Genomic DNA, 16378 nt, shown 5'->3' on the forward strand with positions numbered 1-16378 from the left:
AGGAAACGCGAGTGCGGCGGTTCCCTCCGCTCACACCCCCCACACCTGGTGGGCACAGGGAGGGAGAATCCCCAACTGCGAGCAGGCACCACCCTGAGGCCTCTGCTCACCCCCCCACACCTGGTGGGCACAGGGAGGGAGAATCCCCAACTGCGAACAGGCACCACCCTGAGGCCTCTGCTCATCCCCCCCCCCCCCCACCCCCCCCACACCTGGTGGGCACAGGGAGGGAGAATCCCCAACTGCGAGCAGGCACCACCCTGAGGCCTCTGCTCACCCCCCCCCCCCCCCACACCTGGTGGGCACAGGGAGGGAGAATCCCCAACTGCAAACAGGCACCACCCTGAGGCCTCTGCTCACTCCCCCCCCCCCCACACCTGGTGGGCACAGGGAGGGAGAATCCCCAACTGCGAACAGGCACCACCCTGAGGCCTCTGCTCACCCCCCCACCCCCCCCCCCCACACACCTGGTGGGCACAGGTACCACCCACATCATAGGCAGAGAATACAGAGCCTGACCCAGGAAAGGGGGGGGGGGAGATCGAGGGGCAGAAGATAGGTGGAGAGAAGGGAGGGAGGGAGAGGGAGGTCGCTGCTGGGTGGAGGGTGAGAGAGAGGAGAAAGAAAGAGAGCAGAATACTGGATGGAAAGAAAGAGGGGGCTTCTATTGGGTAGTGGGTTGGTGGAGAGGGTAGGAGGGAGAGGACCTAGGAATAAGCCATTGGGGGGGTGGGGTGAGGAATGGACCATGAGGAGGAGGAGGGAATATATACCCAGAAAGGTATAGAAATTCATCGTATATTGATTATCTGCTTATTTACTCACTTAAGACCCGATGTACTAAAGGTTTTTTTCTTATTTTGCGTCATGGGGAAAATTTGTAGAACATTAGGCCCCTACAATGTGTATGGGGCTGCCCTTATCTACTATTTACCATTTCTATAACCTGACTAAGCATAGGCAGAGCTGCACAGGTACATATAAGTCAGAGTCTGTGCTCCGTGGATCTTACCAGGGGGCCAGTATTGAGCAGGACCCTATCCTCTTAGGTGCCTATTCACAAATATCATTGATAGCCACATATGGTATGGAACTGGCCCCAGAGCCATCCCTATCAAAGGAGAGGAGGAAAGGGGACCCCTCCCCCATGCCCCCTACTCCTGGATCATCAGAAGGGAACCCCTCCCAGCTCAGAGGTGGATACCACTCATCTGGTGCAGGGGTCCTCTGTGAAATGTTTGCTTGGGGACCCACAATTTGAACTTGTGCCAATGAACTAAACGACTTATTTTGTATGGGTGCCGTGCACTAAAGTACTCTTACTAATATGATTCATGCCCTGCTAGGTACACGTGGTTTGCTTGGCCATAGCAGTAACAAAGAAAATGAATTTCCAAAATAAGTCCGGGATTGTGGTGAGTGCAAGAGGAGATCTGATCTTTCCGGCAATAAGGCTGTCCAGTCAGTGGTCAGCCAGCTCAGGCCATAGCCCTAAGGGTTAAAGCAAGCAGGAGCTTATGGTGCTATGCACTGACTGAGGCAGGTCCATTGGCATCGTCTCTGGAGGATGCCACAGGCAGGTGCAGAGAATATGGGTGAAAAGAAAACCACCAATAGCACATCAGCTTTGAATGGACGGCGACCATGCTTTACACATGCCGCGTCCTCAGCATCAGGTGATGGCCTAGGCCACCAAACGTGGGCGTGGCCACAGAGCAGCCGGGAAGGGCGGCAGCTTTGAAAAGACGGAGGAGATGAGAAGTGGCGCCCATGAGGCATGGAGCTGGAGGGTGTTTGGCACGTTAGCCCACTTGAGTGTGTAAAAAGAAAGATCCTCAAATGTTTAAAAACGACATGTTTGGTTCTTATTGTGAATATTAGTATTTGTGCACCGCTCAGGGCTGTGTATATGTGGCTTATATAAAATTTTAAACAACTACCTTTTTATTGGACAAACAATACAAGCCTTAGCTAGCTTTTGGGAGCAAGAAATGTAATAAGTTAGTCCAATAAAAAGATATCACATTATCCAATTTATTTCTGTAATATTTGTGTATTAGCTTTTTCCTAATTATTTGAATACTTTGCCAGTATTCTCATGCAAGATAAACCAAGTGCAGAGAAAATTAACTATTATTCTCATTATGGTTCTTATAATTTCTTTTGTTTTTTAAATCCCCACTGGGCATACAAAACAAACATATTGAAATCCTTTCCTAAAAGATTTTTCAAGTGTAAAGAGGGGTTTTTTTTGTGTGTGTTGTTTTTAAATAAATACATGTGGCTTTTATTGCAGGCAGGAATGAATAACAGCATTCCCGAGGTGACCACATTAAATAGGACTGTCATATTTCTAGGCATCGGGGCAAGCTGTCTTGTTTTGCAAAAAGGCTGAAACGAATCAAATGTGGTGAAGGTCTATCAGCCCTCAGAAACCCTCTGCATGGGGACTGGCTGACAGGATTCATACATCCGACTGATTCAGCAGCCTCGCCGCCTGCTGAGGCCAAACACTGCTCAGGACTGGTGCCGATTGGTCATAGGGAGGGCGTTTAACAATTGGGAACCGAAAAGAAAGAGGCTAGATTAGAAGGTAATGATGAGCATTCTGGGATCTGTAGTTCTCCTTTTTTAGGGCAATGCCAAAAAAAAAAAAAAGATAAAAACCAGATCTTTGCATCAGGGAGAATGGAGCACTTAAATATGCCAAGTTTAATCCTATTTAAATATCTGCAGGGAAGGCTCAAAATGTCCTCTGGTGACTTTCCATGCTTACAAAGGCAAACTCCTGATTCTGTACTTGTACGGCTATGATTTTGTGCTTTCGTGGGCTTTGCCTGCCTCCCTTAAGTGGACCTACATAAAATCTAGGTTTCACCGCAGCCCAGGTAACAACCGGGCAGGCTTTATGCAGGATGAAAGGTGGAGCAATCCACGCTTCAGTTTCCTCATAGAAGAAATTATTATTATTATTATTAATCGTTTGATAGCGCTATTAGTTCCTGCTTCTTGGAGCTTAAAATGTAATCAAGCCACAGACAAATGCAAGAGGCTTTGCGTTAGAAGAAAGGAAAGCAGGACTGGGACCTTCTGGTGCCCCAGTGGGGAAGGGGCGAAGGGGCTGCCTGGCTCGAAGCCTCTGCAGACGGAGTCCCGACCCCCACTGCCCTGGGAGAGCACTAAACCGGCTCCTGCTAGGCAGTCCCAGGGGGGCAGATCCAGGGGGTGAGACACAAGGGGGTTTACCCCAAAGGAACAACCAAGAGACAAAGGAGCGGGAGGGAGCCGGCCCCTGGCCGCCATGGAAGTGCGCGCGCGCGCACCGAACGTGCCCGGGGATTTTCCGGTCTGACGAGGCCTTCTCCTTCCTTCCTGCTGCGCTCAGCAGCCCCGGGATTGCGTGCCAAGCAGAGGCGCCCGGGACCGAGCCCTGCACCGCTCTCTTTGGGTTTTCCTGTCAACCTGCAGCTCTGCAGAGTGAGGCATCCGGTGGCCCAGTGACTTCCCCAGAGTGGCCAAACCACCAAACCCACCGCAAAGATCAAAGGAGGCCGCCGCGCTTCTCCGACTGCAGGAGACCCAGCCGCTGCTTTTGCCCCCGCTTTAACGCTCTCACGTCCTGCCGCTGCGGTATAGCCAAGCTGGGTTTTTTTTCCAGGGGCTTCTCCTGTCTTTCCCCACGCAAAGCTCTTGATTTTTTAAGTGGCAGGAATAACGCACAAGAGACTGCGCAAGCACAACGCGTCCCAGGGCGCTCCTTCTTTAAATATTCATTTTCTTCCATAATGCGACTTCTTAAAATGGTTAACAAAATGTAAGGCGGGGAAGAGAAAGCCAGACCAGACCTGAGATTTGCCTTTTTTTTTCTAAAGACAGCTCTCGTTTAACCTATTTCACCATCTTTGGGTGCTTGAAACACCGAACATGAAGGACGATTAGCGACGTCTCTTCATTTTGTATTTATGCAAATCTTACACCCCGGGAGTAAGTTTATGAGGGGAGGCTGGGAAGGTGAGGAGCGATTTATTTATAGCCGGTGACTGCCAGGGGAAAGTGAGACTCCGGATCTAGGAAGCGTCCGCAGAACTAATTCATATATTTCCAGACACCCAATCAGATTACCTTTCGCAGGTAGTAATTTGCTAATTATATCTTCCTCTCTCCACTTCACCCCGTGCAAATCCCAGCATTGTTCCTCCAGTTACAAGGAAGGACAAAACGGATGATGAAATGGTGTTGCCAGCCCCGGGTCCTGCTAGGTCCGGGCACGTGGCAGAGAATTGCGCGGGTAATTAGGATTATTGAATCCTTGCGCGGCTGCCAGCGCCGACTTAGATCCTCACCGCTGCTGGAATGTAAAACTCGCAGACGCCAAATCAAACCTGGGAGCTGGCAATATTTGTTCTTAAGATGATTTTCTCTCCATGTTTTAATTCTTTATAAATATATATATATATATATATATATATGAGTATATATATATATCAGAATATATATCAGAATATATAAGAATATCAGAATATATAAGAGTTTAGTTTTCAGCTCAGTCCTGTCACAAATAACGAAAGAGCGGCCACCTAGGCAAACAGGTTACATCCGAAAAAAATCCATCAGAAAAAAATAAACTCTCTCCAGCAAAGTCATACTGGGAAAGAAGCTGCACAAAACAGTTCCCCAAGTGATGGGGAAAAGCTGACCCCCCATCCCGGGTAAAGGCGCAGACTGATTGCGCCCCTTCCTTTCCGTTTCTGGTACCCTTTTTTGGTTTTGCGCGGGGGATGGCAAGCACAGATCAGATTCTCTCGGTCGTTTGTCTTAAAAATAAAGAGGCAGCCTGGCTCAAACGGGCTCCGCAGCCTCCAGCGTTTCCCGCGCTACCGACGGGCTCTTCCGCGCTCTGCAGGTCCCGCACCTTAGAGGAAAGCGGGGGTTTTACTTGTTCGCCCTCGGTAAAGGCTCTTTCGGTTTTACAAAACCAAAACCGCGGGCTTATTTGGCGACTGAACTGGAGTGCGGTCCCCGTGCTTTCATCTCACTTTCCCTACTGCCTGCAGGTCTCTCCCTGCTCTGTAACGGGATCCGCACGGTGCTGCAGGGAAATATAATCTGCTTTCGACTCCACGCCACCAATATTATCAGCAGACAGCACATCATCGAAAGCATGCGGGGAGAAGGCATCTTTATTTGCATCCCCTCTTTCTGATAAGGACCAGGGCGGCTTATAAATGTTGCATACTAAGTAACTATATTCTAATCAATGTAGTTATAAGGTAAAATAAGAATTCATTAACCGCGAAAAATGAACTTCACCGCTCCTTCAGTGCTGAGCGTGCAATGCGCACCTTTAATGCGGGGTGCGCTAAGTTTGAACGCTGATTTAAGAAAGCTTCGGCTATGAAGCTAATTGAATTGCTAGGAAATAGAAGCCCAGAGTCCTTATTTATTTAAATAATTTATATTCACCTGCGGTTCTGATCTCTATTTATATATCTAAATATAGAAACAAATCTCTGTGCTTTCATTATCCCTTCTATACCTTTACAGGAAAAAAAAAGAGAGTTTTAAAGCGCTGAATAGCTCTAAGGCCAAACGAATAGAGAGAAGGTGACAGGTTTCTGCCAGTTTGTCGCTTTCTTTTGCACAGTGTGGCTAAAAAACAAAAAAAACCCAACCCTATAGCAGGAAATTGGTAACAAGCCGCGGTATATTTAAATGACCTACTCGCCTTTAACACAAAATCTTATTCAGATTCAATCTCTCGCCCAAAGCAATATCTCTCGAGTTTTCCTTATGTGGGAGGGAGGAAGGAACCGAGCATTGAAAGATATAATTTCCTCCGAGCATGATTCCGTACTGTATGTAGGATCATTTATTTCAAGAGGGTAGACAGAGTATAATTTACATTTTTATTATTTAAAGGAGAAAGGGTCACATTTAGGGACGTGTTAGGAATGGCAAAGTTCATTTAGTGCAGTGGGAGCAATATTTTAGATACTTTGACCATTTTAAGGAAATCATTGCAGATTCCTCTTTTTTTCGTTCAAGTGATTTTCATTTAATGTCTGAGTTTTTAAAAGTTACCCTCCCCCACCACACACACAAAATATTGTGAATCAAACGCATTTGTGCTGCGACTTAACAGCTTTGCAGAAAGCGCGAAAGTATTTCTTCGGCCTAGCAAAGTTTCCACGGGGTCTACGCTATTCGGTTATTTGGATGTTGCTGCATTATTTAGTCGATCGTTTTGTTTTTAGCATTTTATGAGAACTGTGTAGGGAATTTTTTTTGTAAGCCGCTGTCAGCTCCCACACGGAACGTGCGGGAGGAAATAATTGTTTTTAAGCAAATAACTAATGCAATCGGAGTTCCGTGCAGCATCGTTCATGCAAAGAGAAGGGCTGAATGCAGTTTGAAAGAAAAGGGAAAACCTAGAGAATGGCTGGTTTTCGCTTTTTTTTTTATGCTCCTTATGGTTTCTGTTGGCTCTGGGAATAAAGCTTCGGCCGACCCGTCCCCTTCCTCCCGGGCACCTGCTTGCCCTGCGGTTTCTCCAGGCTCTGGGTCCAGAGGCCTCCAAAACGCACGCTTCCCCCCTTCAGAGAGCGACCCGGAAAGGTCCCATAGAGAGACAGCAGCGGTCTCCTCCCCACAGAGCCAGGGGGTCCCATAGAGAGACAGCAGCGGTCTCCTCCCCACAGAGCCAGGGGGTCCCATAGAGAGACAGCAGCGGTCTCCTCCCCACAGAGCCAGGGGGTCCCATAGAGAGACAGCAGCGGTCTCCTCCCCACAGAGCCTGCCATGTTTAGTTGGTTTGCAATCAGTCAAGCATTTACCGTACAACTGGGATTGTATAAAGCACTGAGCTTTGATAAGTAAATTGCCTGGCTTCATGCACCCAGCTGATGGAGAAGAGAGAACCACATAGGGAAACAATATTTATATCTCTAATATAGCAAATGCTGCCTATTTTCAATCAATTTTTTTTCCTAAGTTCTCTTCTTCTGTTTTAAGTTTTGGCAAGGGGAAATCTAGTGGAGCGGCTTTCACTTCGCTGCTTTATGCATGAAAAACCGAGCACGGTAGCAAGAGTTCAAGTTGTGTGTCCCTTAACCCTAAATGTAATTTGTTTTCCGGTTTAATGTATGTTCTACAACCGTATCAAATGTCTCTGGCTTTCTTCCGGAATTTCCAATTTTCTGGACAAATGAAACAATGTGGGGAAACGATATAAATCAGAACTGAGCCTTACAGCCAACACACAAAACACATCTGCAGCTTAATTTCAGGGAACTCTTGTGAGCCAGAGGAGCAGAAAGCGCCTCAGACAGCATGAGAGCCACAGATAAGGAGCATGATGCTCAGGGGAAAAAAGAAAAAGTCTGCTGTTTTTTATGGATTCGCTTTTCTCCTCAAATATATAGTCAGAAAAAAATATGATTTATTCACGTAGAATAGGAATCATAAGGCAGGCTAAAGTATATTTTTTAAATCAAGTAGGTATGAGCATTAACAAAGCACGAGTGCGATTCAGCATCACTTGACAATGCAACAGGTAAAAGTGCTAAGGCTTGTAAAACTGGCAATGTGGACAGTTCTGTTGCAGTGACCAGGGATTGCTGGGGGCCGAGTCGGGCTGCAGATCGACTGAGGCTGCCAGCTTCGGTCTCCTCCTGTGCTGGATGGACTCTTGGTCCCCTGGAATAAATCGGAAGTGCGCGGTAAAAGCGTGACTACAGCGACAACTAGCGGTCGGGCGCCGGGAGTGCAGGCGCTGCTGGGAGCACGGGGGAGAGCCCGGAAAAGTGCACGCGCGAAGCCCCGGGAAGGGACCAAGGTATTTCCTCCTCCTCCTTGCCAAACCTCTCCCTGTAAACCTGTGCAGTTGGTAGGTAGAAAACCCAGATGGGCATCCATCAGAGGGGACCCCCAGTACTGCTGCATGACACAAACCCACACATACTCGCTAAAAAAAATAATAATAATCTGGTGGAAAGGGTTTTTAAAAAATGGTATTACTTGCTTCCCCAGAAACATGCAGTACTAATTTTGAGCCTAGTCGAATTGTTTTTTTTGAGTTTGAATTGAATTGCAGTAAACAGAATTTGATTTATAAATCAATTGTAGCCCCTAACAGTGCTCTGTTAGAAAGACTAGAACGTATCTGTTTTCCATTCCTGAGCAGGTACTGAATGCAAATGGGAGCATCTTCCTACCGTCTTATCTCCCAAATGCATATCGAACTTCCTAATCCAACTGGACCATGGTGAGGCATAACCTCTCCCGAGAAAGTTTAGGTTCATATATGGTCAGCTATACCCTATATGTCGGTAATGTGCCCATCTACCCCAGGACAGAATACTGGGTCCTGGATGAAGAAACACTGCAGCCTGATAAAATACTGCAGGTCCTACATACCCCGTCCTGTGCTAGGGAGAGACGCTGACAGTTTGGGTCCATGTTTTGCGAGCGGGCTATGGATGGAGCACGCACGCGTTCAGGGGGCTGCAAGAGAGCAATATTTTGTGAACAATCAAATCCAGTCTAACCCAAAGCGACGTGAGGACAACAAAGCTTGTTAAAGGGTAACAATTCCTAGCGGTTTTTGTTTGGTTTTTTTTAAGAATAGTTCGTTCTGCACTTGTCTGGAATATATCGTATTATTGGCCGATTTATGCTTTTATTCGTTGCGCCTTTCACAGACCGGCCATCATGTTGCAGTGAGGGAAAAACAACCACACTTTAACAACGCAGCTCCTTAAAAGTAGGAGACAAGAGGATTGCACGTCAAATCCTACAAACAAAGTAAAAATAAAAAAAAGTGAGACTGTTTTTTAAATTATGCTTTGCACTGTCTTACAAAGGCACAGTAACGATCAGTAAACAAGCAAACAAATTTGAATAAATACTACTTCTAGAAGCAGAAATATCTCCATCCGCCACATGTGTTTCAGTTTTACATTAAAAAAAAAAAACGTCCAAGGATTGTGGCATTCAAGCTACTTTCATGCTTTGTATTTAACTCAGAACATTGTGGCTTTCGATAGCATCCGCTCCCCAACAACACGATTTCATCCGAAATATAGCTAATTTACATTTATTAGAAAGGTACAATAACCTGACTGCCAAACGTCTTCAAAGAGTAAAATAAAAACTCTTATATTTAAATCCGGTTATTTACAGCCCAGGTTCATTAATCGTTTTATCAGCTTCAGAAATGGAGTTGGCAGGTGTGTTTTCTTATTTGTATAAAATGAAAGGATTTCTTTCATTACAGGCCAGGAGTAATGACCGTAACAGAGATTTCTGGCTGAAACAAGGCTAGAGCCGGCAGATTTCAACCTGAAGCGCTAAGTAGCGGTGCCACTCCGGAAAACGCAGCCCCGCTAGCAATTGTTGACTACTAGTTGGCTTCTAGGGAGAGACAGAAATCGGCCGCATGGCTTGGTGTTGTGAAAAAGTCTTGGGTTACTGCAGAATTACAACTTAACTTATTAATTTGCTTTTTTTTCCCGACTATTCAGTCATAAATAATAGCAAAAAAAAAAAAAAAAAGGTGGAGTATTGCTTTCCTGCTTCCCGTTCTTTAACGCGTTAAAATGCTGTTGCTGCCGCCATAGCGCGCTCCCGGATCGCTAACTTCAGTCCGCAGTTATAGGCTCCTCTGGGCGCTGACGTCCGGCGGAGTCCCCCCAACTCCTCCCCCCCCCCCCCGCTCCTCCGGCAGGCTCCGCCCCCCCGCCTCATTTCTGTGCTCCTATTGGCCAGAGCGCCTGCCGGTCCTGCTGGCCCCGCCCAGCCCTTTGGCTGCCCCGGGTAAAATAGTCTATGACAGCTGCGGGCTGCGGCCAGTGCTGCTGCTGCTGTCAGAGCGCCCCAGAGGTTTCGGACGGGCACAAACGCTCTCCAGCTCCTTCTGGCATAAGAACAGCCAAAAGCCAAAACAAACAAACAAACCAACAAACAAAAAGTTTTCTGCAGCCACTGGATGAGAACAAGCGACCGAAAAAGGAGAACCTGGAGGGGGAATAAGAGCAGGAAGAGATGCCTGGACTTCGGTTCCCCGGGGTCACTTCGGAGGACCTTTGATCTTGGGGGGAAGGGGGGGGGGCCTGGATCTCTGCAGCTTTTCGTTTGAGGGATGAAGAGGCTGAATTGCAGAATAAAGGAGCGGTTGAGCCTGGCGTGTGAGAGAGTTTGCAGCGCCCCAGGAAGGAAGCCTTAAGATAGCGCCCGCGCTGTAACTTCTCCTTTTGCCTGGCCTGCTGAGCTCTGACAAGTATCTTTTCCTTACGAGTAGGAAGCGATCGGCGATAAAAGGAAGTCTGTGCTCTGCTTACGAAAGTAACTGCCAGAGGGGGGGACGGAGCTAAGGGAAGGAGAGCAAAATAGTAAGAAACATTAAAAAAAACAAACAAACAACCCAGCAGCCCCAAATCCAGTTCCCTGCTTGGTTTGCACCCTGAGACGAGTTAGGTGCGGGCACAGACAGACAGACAGCCGGGAAAATGTTGTAAAGGAGGAGCCGGGCTCCCTGCACCCCCCCCCCCCCCAGGACTCCAGGCTCCGGCGGGGTAATGGGCTTCGCGCCTCCCGCGGGAATCCGCCCCGCGTGCACCTGGGAGCCAGCCCCGATCCATGCGAGCCCCGCTTCCGGCCGTCTCTAACCCCGCTGTTGTGATGCGTATTCCCGTAGACCCGAGCACCAGCCGGCGCTTCACCCCTCCGTCCACCTCCTTCCCCTGCGGCAAGATGGGAGAGAACAGCGGGGCCGCCCCGGGCAGGGCTCGGGCCGAGGTGCGCTCCGTGGTCGACGTGCTGGCCGATCACGCCGGGGAGCTGGTCCGCACCGACAGCCCCAACTTCCTCTGCTCCGTGCTGCCTTCGCACTGGAGGTGCAACAAGACGCTGCCGGTGGCCTTCAAGGTAAGCGGGGAGGGGAGAGGGGGGGCAAGGCAGGGCTCCGCTCCCTGCCCAGTCTTCCGCAGTGAGGCTCCGCGGGGGTGGGGAGGGGCCCCGAGAAGTCTCCCAAAAGTCGGCTCCCTTTCTTTGGCGGGAGCGCAGCTTACCAAAATGTGCATAACTGGCTTTCTGTTTGGTGCAGTGGTAATTTAACTCTTGAAGAGAAAGCAGAACATGTGCGTGCTCAGTAAGAGGGGGGATTTAGAAAGCTGCCCCGTGTACATGAAACTCCCGAGAAAAGTTCATTTCTCTGCCAAGGTGAAAAGAGCTTTCTCTCATTCCGCGGCATGCACGGCCGACCGGTAATTACCGCGACTCAAGTTCCTGCGATGTCTCTTTACACGAGACATCCTCCCCAGCCCGGATGATTTCCAGAATGAGTGGGTATTAAAATCCAGAATAAAACTGATTGCGAAAGGAAAAAAAAAAGTTAGATTCAGCTTTTAGACCTTGCTTTCCGCTGGCCTGGCTGCGCAGGATTCAGGGTTCAAAAGCAAAAAAACCCAGACTTCATATTTCTAAAATAACTTTTAAAGAATTTGGGGAAAATAAGGGGAGATTATAAAGGATTTGTGGATGCACGCTACAGTAATATGCCCCGTACTTTATAGGAATTGGGGTTTTGTTTTTCTCACAAAGAAACGTAAAACCGATCGAGAAATCATTTTATGCTGCTTCTGCCAAACAGAAAAGACGCCTAAAAAAATGCAAACCTCCTTTTCTCCCACTAAGTCCACCTATGCCTGGTTTAGGGGACCCGTTTGATCTGAGAATAAAGGCGAGCTTCCTTGTTAATAATCCCATACAAAGTTTAGGGCCAGTGAAAGAGCGATTAAAAAGTATAAAAAAGGGAGGAGGGAAATAGCAGACGAGAACCGGCTGAGACTCTACTAAAAGGGGTCCAGGGTCCTTTGCATTAATACTTCTGTAAGTCACTTAGTTCCTTTGGTTTAATGGAATATTTCCGAATAGAAATCTGTTTATTCACCTGTACTGTCCGGGTACATAAAAGAAGGCGTTTCAATAGCTTCACATCACTCAGCCCCTCCGGTACATTTATTTTCTAACACTTTTGGGCTGTAGCTTGTATAGTTTGCTTAAATGCCTGGGATCCGATGCTGGAGAACATTTGGGGGACTTTGCCAGTTGATGCAAACCTGTTTTTTCCTGGCACTTTTCGGAATCTGCCTGGAGCTTTTAGGGTGCCTTGTCCAGAGGCACAAAACGTAGCAGGCGCTATCAGAGTTTTGCCCCCTCATCTTCACCGGTGAATGTTAAGGGTTGGTGCCTTCTTGTTCAAATCAACTGGAAGCGCTCAGCTGCAACTCTCTGTTCCTTTTCAAACTGGAAAAAAATATGCTTTTAGTCTAGCTGTATAATTATGTCTGTAATAGTTCTCCAAACTGATGTCTATACTCGCCTGATTTTCCAGGTTGTGGCGCTGGGTGATGTTCCTGATGGCACTGTTGTCACAGTAATGGCTGGGAACGATGAGAATTATTCGGCAGAGCTCAGGAACGCTTCCGCCGTCATGAAAAACCAAGTGGCCAGGTTCAACGACCTCCGGTTTGTTGGGCGAAGTGGAAGAGGTAGGTAACGGTTAAATGAAGATACGGTTGGTTATTCCAGCACTGCCCAAATGAATCGCAACACTATAACCTGTCTTTGTCCAAATGTAGTTAGATTTATCCCCCTGGATAGTATCATTAGAGGATCTGGCCAAGGTTCTGATGAGGGACAGCACAGCAGCACCCTCACGGATTTAGATCCATCGTGGTGGGAGCGGCTGGCTTCTTGGGCAGCAAGGCTGAGCCAGAGGCAGTGGAGGCAACCATCACAGTCCTGGGGGAGGAGGCCTGGGAGGAGATGGGGAGTCCAACTCGTTGCACGGAATCAGAGAACATGATGGCAGAATTTAAGGCCCGATAGGCTCGTCTAGTCTTCCCGGCCAAGATCAGGGTGCATGCTTGCCAAGTTCTGGGAGAAGTCATCGTTTGTGGCCCTGTGACTGAGGAGTGCAGCTGCGACAGGAGGAGGAATCAAAATGAGGAGAACCCAAGGAGCTCCCCAGATAGCTATGAAGGAAGTCTGGAGGCTTAGACAAGCAGGAGGAATCTGCTGGTTGAACAAATCTTGAATCAACAAGATCTCTCAAGAATCAAGAAGCGGCAAGGAATTGGATGATTTTAATGATTTATTGTCTTTGTTGTAATTTCCAAATGCATTATTTTTGCCAGCCCCTATTAACATACTTTGGACGCTTGTAGTTTTTAAACTGCATGTGACCTTTGACCCTTTTAGGAATCTAATTTTTAAGATCAGGTTTTCATAAAGTGGTTGATCTGCCTTTCTTAAAAAGCAGATGTGGATGGAGAATGAAGAAGAACCTGATGCCGCCCATCTTCTGACGATAAAAGAGTAAACATGAGCCCGAAAGGAAAGCAGTGGAGCAGCCGCTGACATTAGGCTGCCCTTTCCAGGCACTTCCAGTCAGAAACCTTTTTCAAATTCTATTTCTGTTTGGGTTTGCACACCATGTTCTTCCCCCAAAGGGAACCACAAAATAGGGAGGGCCTCAATTGGAAGTTTTCCACGGCTTTAAGATGGCTGCATGCCAACTTCCAATCATTTCCCCCGTGTTCTTCGGCTTTGTACCTTGGGGCTCCTGCTTTCATCTCATGACCCAACTTTGCAAGTCTTCTGGGACCCGAGCCATGCCACTGATGTGCAGCCATAAGCCAAACCTTAAAAAGGAAAGTGACTTCTTAAAATAATTTTATATCATCAGAAGCCGCCTTGTGTCCAAGCACAGCCAAAGGGAAAATAGGCAACTGATGATGCGAGCAAGGCTGTTGCTGCTGGACGAGAGCACAGTGTTAATATCTCCTCTCCTCTCCGCATCCCATCTACAATCTTTCATGCCACCTGAGCACCAGGTACGTGCTGCTAGGTCAATCTACCCCAGAGCTGGCAGTAGGGTTTCCAATGCATGGTTAATATTTACAGTAAATTGAGATTCACCCTATGAGTCTTGACCATACCACCCTGTTCTTCAACAGTTACAGTGGCTCCCCATTCTACAAAGAATACGTTTACGAGTCTCGATTTGACTTGTCATGCTTTGTGTAGGCGTCTCCCAAAGTTTTTTTCCCCCAAAGCCTTGTTCTTCCTTATAATCCTAGCAGAGCTTTACGCTTATCACAGCAGGCATCACTGGTGGCCCCTCCACCCTTTATTACAGCAAACCTGACTGCACCACGTTTAGCTTTCAAGCCCTCTATTTTTAAGCACAATTATCTTTAGGAAAGCTTTGAAGAACCAACCCGTCAGCAGCTGGATGTTTAACAGAATCTGGCTCTTAATTCCTATTATTTTGAGCCTCTTTCTGTATGCAGGGTCTAGGTCTGAGGCTATGGTTGGCAGGAGAATTCAGCTATATTTTATTTGTTTGTTCTATTTGTGAACTTTTTGGATTATGTATGTTTCTGAAATGTAAACCGTTTGGTTATGCTCTCTGAGTGGTATATCAAATGCAATAAATAATAATTCTAATCTGACTAGGTCCTAGAATAAAAAGTATTTGAATGGTTTATACTAGATATTTACATTTAAAGCACCACAGTCGATAACATATATATATATATATATATATATATATATATATATATATATATATATATACATACTGTGGGGTCGATTTTCAAACCCGTTCACGTGCGTCCATGTGCGCACAGTTCCCGGCGCGCACACATGGATGCAGCTATTTTATAACATGCGCAAGTCGGCACACACATGTTATAAAATATGATTTCCCCACGCACATGCATGCTGGATTTTAATATCTGCACACGCATGTGTGGGCGGGTGACCAGTCATGTGTGCAGGGGGGGGGGATTTTAGAAAAATACATATGGTGAGGCGATCGGCACATTCCTAGTTCCCTCCCAGTCCGCTCCAATTAAGGAGCAGACTGGGAAGGAATTTCCCTGTACCCCTACCTTTTCCCCTCTCCTCTCCTCCCCGACCCCTAACCCCTAGCTACCTACCCTAGAATTTTTTGGTTTTTAACCTATCCCCCTCCTCTGCGTGCGTGCTTCCCCGGGACAGGGCCTAATAGCTGCTGGCCCCCTCCCTGCCCAGCTGGCCCCCTGGCCCCCCCTTTTGAAAATGCGCTCGGAGGACACAGGTCCCAGCCTGCGTGAAATCCCCGGAGTTTACGCGTGCGGGCCATTGAAAATTTGGGCTTGTGTGTATACACTCTCTCTCTCTCTCTTTCTTTCTCTCTCTCATTCCTTTGTTTCTCTCCGTTGGATACAAATTCAAGATTCATTACTTCCTTCACAAAAACGGGAATATAAAAGTAGTTGTCACACTCTTTCCAAGAGAGATGTTATCTTGTTTCCAGCCTTATGAGTGATTTTTTTCCTTTCTTTGGTGTAGCGAGAGGTGGTGTGGTGGCAGTGGTCACGGGCTGGAAAATAAGGGAGAATTAAAACAAAAACTTTCAATCAACTTAGCTTTACATTTTAACCCTGTTGTAGATAACCCTGTAGTGATGCTTTTTTGAAGTACCCTTAGTTTTTGGAAAACAAAAAAATTCTGGTTTCAGATTCAGAATCATCATCTTTCAAAACACCCCCTGATCTTCAGTTTCATTCAAAACAGCTGAAAACATTTTGGGAAACATTGGGGGCTCATTTTCTCACCCTTTGAAATTAAACATGTTAAGGGTTTTGGACTTTTCTTAACAGTTTAAACATTTTGTCTATTACTACTGTGCAAAGCTTTAACTTATGACCTGATCTAGAAGTTGGTTAGAACATACACACACACACACACACACACACACACACAAACAAACATAAATCCATACATATATACACAATGGCACTAGTTCAATAGAAATAAACCAAGCTGGCTTTACATTTGGTCCATATTAGAGATGAATATTTTTATTTTCCCATAGAAGATCTTGTATTTTTAAATATTGTCTGCTATTTTTATTGTTCCACAATCCAGATTCGTCCAGGCCGACTTCTCACTCTGTTGCCAACATTAATTAAAAACAGCAATGGAAGGGCTTATTTGCATGTAATAAGTGTTTACTTGTTACTTTTTATGAAACACGAATAGCTTACATTCTTTCAAACATTTCCTTTTTCCTGTTGGCTGCCTTTCCAAGTTGCAGATTTCTTGAAAATGCTCCTGCTTAACTCGATACAGGTTGATGAATGGAAAATGTTTTCTTTTATGAATTAAGCTTTTATTTCTGTACTCAATTATCCTGTTAGGGATCTTTTTTCATCCTCCTTACACGAATTTCCAAAACGAATGCAACCTAATCTTATGCCAGCTCTTGAACTGATTATTGACTTCTCTTTAGTTTATTCCAATGTTCATGTCCTGAAATAACAGTTTT

The 16378-nt window shown here is 46.6% G+C and overlaps 1 protein-coding gene across 1 annotated transcript in view; it reads left to right on the top strand.

The window, feature by feature from the left end:
• The first annotated feature begins 9854 nt into the window (after positions 1-9854).
• RUNX3 (RUNX family transcription factor 3) overlaps positions 9855-16378 on the top strand; it is a 54044-nt gene continuing 47520 nt past the window's right edge. Inside the window, exons 1-2 of the mRNA XM_029571118.1 lie at positions 9855-10923; positions 12392-12548. Of these exons, the coding sequence (XP_029426978.1) occupies positions 10636-10923; positions 12392-12548 (445 nt within the window). The 5' untranslated portion in view covers positions 9855-10635. The remainder of the gene's footprint in view (positions 10924-12391; positions 12549-16378) is intronic.

This window comes from Rhinatrema bivittatum, chromosome 11 (genome assembly GCF_901001135.1).
Source record: "Rhinatrema bivittatum chromosome 11, aRhiBiv1.1, whole genome shotgun sequence".
NCBI lineage: Eukaryota > Metazoa > Chordata > Amphibia > Gymnophiona > Rhinatrematidae > Rhinatrema > Rhinatrema bivittatum.